Here is a 7,170-nt window from a genome sequence, read left to right as displayed (position 1 = left end):
ATTTTGGTTTTGTTCACAGTAAATTGATATATATTTTTTTAAATAAGAATCATTATTTTTTATATTTAATCCCGACAATATATAATATGTTAGGTACAATGTCTTTTAAAATATTAGTTTTTAAAATTTATGCTATTTATTGTTACTATTTTATTTTAAAGGTCAAAATTATTGATTCTAAGATTTGAAAAATATGATGGACGTTAACATTGAAATTATATTTTTTATAAAGAGAAAAAATGATGGTTTTGAAATAAATGAATAAAGTTGTTTAATGCAAGCTCTAAAATAAATCTAATCTTTAACAAAGGATAAAAAGCACTAGATGTAATTAAAAAATTAAAATCTTCAAGAAGTACAGATGGCAAAATATGATTGGATAGCGTTACATCATTTTGTGTCTACATTGCTCGTGAATTTTTATTTAATATTTGATATTAAAACAAAATATTAGAAGTTCTGTCCAAGAGCGAAAAGGAAGAACTTAGAAGAAGGAACCGAGGATTGTTTTTCCCCTTCCAATTCAGACCCTTCCATTCCAACCGGTACCTTCTTTCTTCTTCTGCGATTCCATTTCGTGTTTTCTTTTACTTTTTCATCCAATTTTGTATAGTTTCTTGGATCTGATTCCAAGTTAGGGCTTATCTTGGATTGGGGTTTCATTTTCAACATGCCCTTTCTTAATCGTTATAGCTTTCTTGTTTGATTCTTCTGTTTCATCCCAAATGCATTATATCTAGGGCAGATTAAATTAATTACACGGGCAATTGATAACTTGGGTTTTCAGATGTTGATTCAATCATTACATTGGCTTTATGCAGAGAAGAAATCATGAAGCTGAAAACATACGCTGGTCTCAGTTTCATTGCAACTCTGGCTATTATATATCATGCATTTAACAGTAGGGGTCAGTTTTATCCGGCAATGGTGTATCTCTCAACTTCCAAGATCAGTTTGGTGCTTCTTCTCAACATGGGTCTGGTCTTTATGTGTATTCTGTGGCAATTAACCAAGAAGATTTTCTTGGGTTCCCTCCGTGAGGCGGAGGTTGAGAGGTTAAACGAGCAATCGTGGAGGGAAGTCATGGAAATCCTCTTTGCAATCACCATTTTTAGGCAAGACTTCTCTGTAACATTTCTTGCGATGGTTACGGCATTGTTGTTGATCAAGGCTTTGCATTGGTTGGCTCAGAAGAGAGTCGAGTACATCGAGACCACTCCTTCAGTGCCCATGTTGTCACATGTCCGAATTGTATCTTTTATGGGGTTCCTTCTTCTCTTAGATAGCCTTTTCTTATACAGTTCATTGAAGCATTTGATAGAAACTTGGCAGGCCTCGGTTTCACTATTCTTTTGTTTCGAGTAAGCTTTCTTCTTCCTTTTCGAGTACTGCAGCTGAACTTTTAGTTTTTCGATAAGATATGTCATGAATTTCAGAATGCTGTTTATTTAACTTTTCTGTTTGACTTCGATTTGATTCAATCATGCGTAAATCCATTTAGTCCGTGTTGATATATGAATTTCACATTTTGGTTTAATTCTCAATAATCAAATTTCTTGTTTGACAAAGATAACTAATGATTGGTGAGAGGCCACATATATAATTCGTTTAAATGATGAAAATTTAGGTGTTTATCTGACAGAATATTTGTTTCTATCTCAGGTACATGATACTGGCAACCACCACCGTGTCAATTTTTGTAAAATATATTTTCTATGTTAGTGACATGCTTATGGAGGGACAATGGGAAAAGAAACCAGTCTTCACTTTTTACCTGGAACTCATTAGGGACTTGCTTCACTTGTCTATGTATATGTGCTTCTTTCTTGTAATCTTTGTGTAAGTGATAAATCAACTCTTTTATACATTTATTTATAGCAGTCTTCGTATGCATGCACTACACAAGTCATTAGTCACAGTATGTGTATTTGTATGACTCTCATTTACACGTGCATTTAGCCGTTGGACTGCACTTAGAAACAGATTCAATCATAATTGACAATGATACTAATAGTTTCTATATTTCATTAACATGTATACATTTGATTTATTTGCTTTTCCTGGTCATGCTATTTTGGTTAGATTATCCAATTAACATCCACTGGTTATATTTTCTCCTGTACTAACTTATAGTTGATCTATTAGAAACTATGGTATTCCCTTGCACCTTATACGGGAGCTGTATGAGACGTTTAGGAACTTCAAAGTCCGTGTTGCAGATTACATACGTTATCGTAAAATCACTTCAAATATGAATGATCGATTTCCAGATGCAACACCTGAAGAGCTTAATGCGTGAGTTATAACTTGTGACATTTCTCTTATTAATTTAATATTCATGCATATTGAATATAATAACTTAAATGGATATGCAGAAGTGATGCAACCTGCATTATCTGCCGTGAAGAGATGACTACAGCCAAGAAACTTATATGCGGACATCTCTTTCATGTTCATTGTCTCCGATCATGGCTGGAGCGGCAGCATACGTGCCCCACCTGCAGAGCCTTGGTTGTACCACCAGAAAATGGAACAACTGGAGCTGTAGGGCCGCAAGGATCACAGGCCGATGGTCAACGGCAAGGTAATTATATGATAATCACTCACTATTGTTAAACATTTTAGTTATGTACTTGATGTCAGAAGTGAACTGATCTTATTTCCAGAGGTACAGTGTGTTTGGAACCCAAAATGGACAACTAGAGTTGGAAGCATGATTCTGACTAATTGACACTTTTTCTATCTGCACCCTCCAACGTAGTTTTTACAATCATTTTAATTTTACCGTTTACTTTTGTAATGTGTAATTTATTTTTTATTCACCTGTGAAGACTTCCTCATTAATCTTTTAATGTTTCGTATGAAGCTCATAAAGATCCTATTATTTATTTATATATATATATATGTATGTATATATATTTTCTCTTAAAATATTTTGAGTGTAATATCTGTAAAGTTAAATAAGCATAGCAACACATGTAATTGTAAACATTGTGACTCTGCATGTGTGTTTGTGTATTATTTAATATTGTTTATTTTCACCTTGAACAGGAACTGGGGCAGGCGGAGAAAGCGCTGCTCAAAATGAGGCTACGGATAATTTGAGTCGACATCAAGCCAGACTCCAAGCTGCTGCTGCTGCTGCTTCCATATATGAGAAGTCTTATGTGTACCCTTCTGCAAATTCTTTTGTATGGTATGTCATTTCTGCTTGGACAATTAGGCAATAAGTCATTTGTGCTGTGTATTTTTTTTTTCGTTATTAATGTTATGAGGGGTTCTAGCAACACTCTAAAACTCTAAAATTTTCGGAACTACCAAGTTATGGGTGGGGTTCATCAAATAAGATGTGGGACTCCCAAATCTTAATTTCAACCTATATTGAGTGTTACACAATACTCAAAAACTATCCTATTGGTTGCTACGAGGCTTCCGCCTCTGATGCATTGAATATAATCTTCAAAACTTGTTTGATATAGTGATGGTACTCTATATATTGAACAAAAGAGTTCTAATAAATCCGCGAAGCAAACTCTCTTGAGTTGGTTTTTACCCGAACTTTTCTTGTGCGCTTTTTTGTATGCATCCTTTCTTCTTTCTCTCATGGCTTATACATTTCTAACATTGGTATCAGAGTCAAATTAAAGCCTATCCTAGCGAACTTTCTTGGACATTCTATTCCACCTGATAACAGGCCGCTAACGGATCACCCATTAATTTCTAGTCCCACGCACGAGATGTATATATCTCGGCGTGAGAGGGTGTGTTGGAAGTCCTACATAAGGCAATTTCATAGTATATAAGTGAGGTGCAAACCTCACCTTACAAGTCGGTTTTGTGGGGTTGAGTTAGGCTTAAAGCCCACTTCTAACATATTGTCCTATTATTAACAAATCGTAAAATTTAATTTTATTACTTCTTTTAAGTGGGGAACTTTGTATTACTTCTTTTAAATTTTTTAAAAATTTACTAATCAATATTTTTTTATGCAATGGGATTTACCTCATATGTACAATAAATTTAATTTAATTATAAGTTACAAAAACCAACCCTTATTGCTTACACTACATGATTGGCTTGAAGAAAAAAAACAGGCCAAACAAGATAGGGCAAATAAGTGGACATCAATGAAAAAAATATTTGGGGAGTTGCGTGTTACTTTTCGTACAGTTTTTTAAAATTTAGTAACCAATCTTTTTTTTTTCATCCAAGTGGATGTACTTCTTATGTTCCATTAATTTTTTTATACTTCTCTAAACTTTATTTTCGAAACCTTTCCCAATTCAATTCTTTAGTTTTTTAACATAAGAATTTAACCAATGTTTTGCATTCTCCTCCATACTAATGAAAGCCAATTCCATTTTTTTAGTTGGTTTGATTTTGCCACACTTCAAAACATCTCATGAAAACCAATTATCACTTTTAGGGACTAAAAATTGTATATTAAGTTGTAAGGTGAATTAATTCCACTTAGAAGGAATGCGGGGTTTTAAAGCCTGAAATATTTTGGTTAAGCCATTCCTTGAATTGGCCAAAATGACTGCTCTGAATTGTTAGTTTGACATGGCATGATAACGGTGCCGCTTTTTGTCATTTAATTGACCCCTATAGTAGGGGAAAAATGGTTGCTATTTTGCTATTCGTTGAATGAGAGACTGGGACATGGACCACTTTGTTCTGCTTTGACAAAGCTACGGTTTGAGTGTGGAATATGAATTCTGATTTCTTTCAAAATTGCCATGTTATTTCCAAAGTGACTAGTTTGAAGTGAGAGTAGAGAATTCGTGAAAATCAGTTGAAGAAAACAAGAAAACAAAAATAACTAAGACGAGTTTTCAATTTTATGCTCTAAAAAACAGACTATGGAGAACATGTTTACCAAATAATTGGATAAAAAACAGTCACCCACAGTCTTGAAAACAAAAATATTTCAAGAATGATAGTCAATCATGCTTTTAATAGCTTGGTTTGTGCGTGAATCCAATTGAATATTGGTCTGATTTTGGAAAATATAAACTCTTAAAATTGATTTTATGCTTTGATATAGAAGTGTGATCTGTACAATTATTGTCTAAATGAGTTTGAATATAGTGCTTCACTGGTATAGAAATTGTATTTCCAGATCTGATTTGTTAATAATCATATTGTCCTTTGTGAAGTTTGTCGTATCACATTTTTCACTGATTATTGTTCCTCATTCGTTTGCTATAAGATGACTGATTAACAAGACAAAGTACCAATTTTGTGATCTCATTAAAAATTGATAATATTGAACTAGTCTAAAAATGTTTAATTTGATAAAGCCTCTTCTTAAACTGACAGTTCTCCTGGGTACACTCTCCATCCTCCGGTGACTGAATCTACTAATACAGACAGTAGTGGAGGGCAGACTTCCCGCGAACAAACACAAAGTCGGTTTCTTACCGCTGGTGGACCAACAAATGAATCTTATCCTCCAATGCAACACTTCCAATTTCTACCTTCCCAACCATATGCAGCCCTTGTGAATTATGGAAAAGGGTTTGAAAATGATCCAAATATCCCAAGCTCTCATCTGGAAGCTCATAGAAAACTCCTTCAATTCCAGATTCAGGTATGATGTGTTCTCTTTTCTCTTTACCAGCACAGTAAGTGGTATGTCATCTTGGGTTTACCTAAATATGAAAGGTCACCTTTGACAGTTATGATGAGCACCAAATGAATAGTCCTTTGTCCCGCATGCATACTAGATTCTGCTCCACCAAGATTTACTGATACTATTGTTTTAAATAACTTTCACAAAAATTAGGCTCTTGTAAGCACCGAGAGTAACGAATGAATGCATATAGATAGTTTGACTGCATCAATGTGGTCAGTGCATGGTTCCGATCACCGTGTAATTAAATTGTTTCATGAAAGATTATGTTTTCATTATTTAAATTAACACAAATCCCCCCGTCACCCCACAGATTCTGCAAAATCAGCTCGAGATTCTGCAGAAGACAAGGTCTGATAGTAGTGTAGATGAGGGCACATCTTCATCAGATAGCAGAGGCAAGAGTGTCATTTCCTCATCTGAATCTGGTCATGCTTATACTGAGGAGATTCAAGATGGAAAAGCGTAAGTTGGCTGTTTATTTCTGGTTGATGCCAGGAGGAGAGACTGTCAAATGTAGATATAGGAAGAAGAGAACATAGAAATCACAGCATTGCTCTAATGTGAAATCTGCTATTGGTGATATACTAATCTTGTAAATGCTTAGTGCCCTTAAAAATGATTTATTTTGGCTTTTTTTTTTTCTTGTTTTGTGGATTGTACGCTTATATTAGCCTTAAACAAACATCTTTTGATCAGAAAGTTTGGATTTATTGAGGCATATTGTTTCCCCTTTAAAGTGGGGGTGTCTCATCAATGTGAGGTATATTGTTTTCCTATTAAAGTAGGGATTTATTCCAGTAGAGAGACTTGTTTTAGAAATCAAAATAAATGTTTCTAGAGCATTACAATTTCAGGCAATGATTGAAACTCGGATATCAAATGTGTATTACTAGTATGTGGGTAAGGGTATGATTAGTTAGAAAAGTACATCCTTAATGGCACAATATTTGTTACTCTAGACATATTTTTTTATCGATAAAAGTTAGTTGTCAGATTTTGTTAATGGAGTCGATTCAAACTTCCGATCCTTTTCACACTAGTTAAAATAAGTGATAGGGCTTCAGGATTACGAGTAAAAACAGGTTAGATAATTTGTTTTTGGTTGTTCATTACATGTTTAGTCTGTTTTATTGGTCATGTTAAAATATTTATTGATTTATTGATGTACAAACCTTCGTTAAAGAACTTGAGACACTGATCACTTTTAGTGATTTTCTCTTCTAACTATATGAAGGTTGAACTTAAAACTTAAGGAATTCTGGTCTGATTTTTTATTTTATTTAAATGTCTTTTTATTTATATTGGATAATTGTAAAATTTGATAATAAAAAAATCACACGACTTTATGGGTGAAAGAGATTGTAGATTCAACTTTTTCTCTAAATTTACAACAAATAATTGATAGTTTAAACTATTTATTGATAATCTTATATCATTATCATTGATAATTTAATATATAAAAATTAAATTATTTTAAAATAGACGAGTAAAATAATTGTTAGGTTATTATATTTAGCTTTCTATGTATAAAA

General features: G+C 33.4%; 1 protein-coding gene across 2 annotated transcripts; it reads left to right on the top strand.

Annotated features, from left to right (window-relative positions):
- The first annotated feature begins 405 nt into the window (after nucleotides 1–405).
- LOC114173840 (ERAD-associated E3 ubiquitin-protein ligase HRD1B) lies at nucleotides 406–6,419 on the top strand. Of its 2 annotated transcripts, none has more exons than XM_028058488.2 (8): nucleotides 406–545; nucleotides 822–1,361; nucleotides 1,663–1,839; nucleotides 2,146–2,295; nucleotides 2,376–2,584; nucleotides 3,052–3,196; nucleotides 5,323–5,593; nucleotides 5,949–6,419. In XM_028058488.2, the coding sequence occupies exons 2-8, from the start codon at nucleotides 832–834 to the stop codon at nucleotides 6,102–6,104; spliced, it is 1,638 nt and encodes a 545-aa protein (XP_027914289.2). In that variant the 5' UTR covers nucleotides 406–545; nucleotides 822–831; the 3' UTR covers nucleotides 6,105–6,419. The 2 variants fall into 2 exon arrangements, with proteins under 2 accessions (XP_027914289.2, XP_027914290.2); XM_028058489.2 differs by having other exon boundaries at nucleotides 453–545; nucleotides 788–1,361.
- Nucleotides 6,420–7,170: the final 751 nt, after the last annotated feature.

Source organism: Vigna unguiculata, chromosome 2, assembly GCF_037176805.1.
Source record: "Vigna unguiculata cultivar grain cowpea cultivar isolate G323 ecotype 2 chromosome 2, ASM3717680v1, whole genome shotgun sequence".
In the NCBI taxonomy this organism is placed as follows: Eukaryota; Viridiplantae; Streptophyta; class Magnoliopsida; order Fabales; family Fabaceae; genus Vigna; species Vigna unguiculata.
Note: the sequence above shows the minus strand (reverse complement) of the source record. Positions and strands in the feature narration are given on the sequence as shown.

Bases quoted from the DNA above. Each gene is read 5' to 3' on its own strand.
- LOC114173840 (XM_028058488.2), top strand. From the start codon at position 832: ATGAAGCTGAAAACATACGCTGGTCTCAGTTTCATTGCAACTCTGGCT. The intron at 1,362-1,662 runs GTAAGCTTTCTT...TTTCTATCTCAG, and splicing joins TCACTATTCTTTTGTTTCGA to GTACATGATACTGGCAACCA. The intron at 5,594-5,948 runs GTATGATGTGTT...GTCACCCCACAG, and splicing joins TCCTTCAATTCCAGATTCAG to ATTCTGCAAAATCAGCTCGA.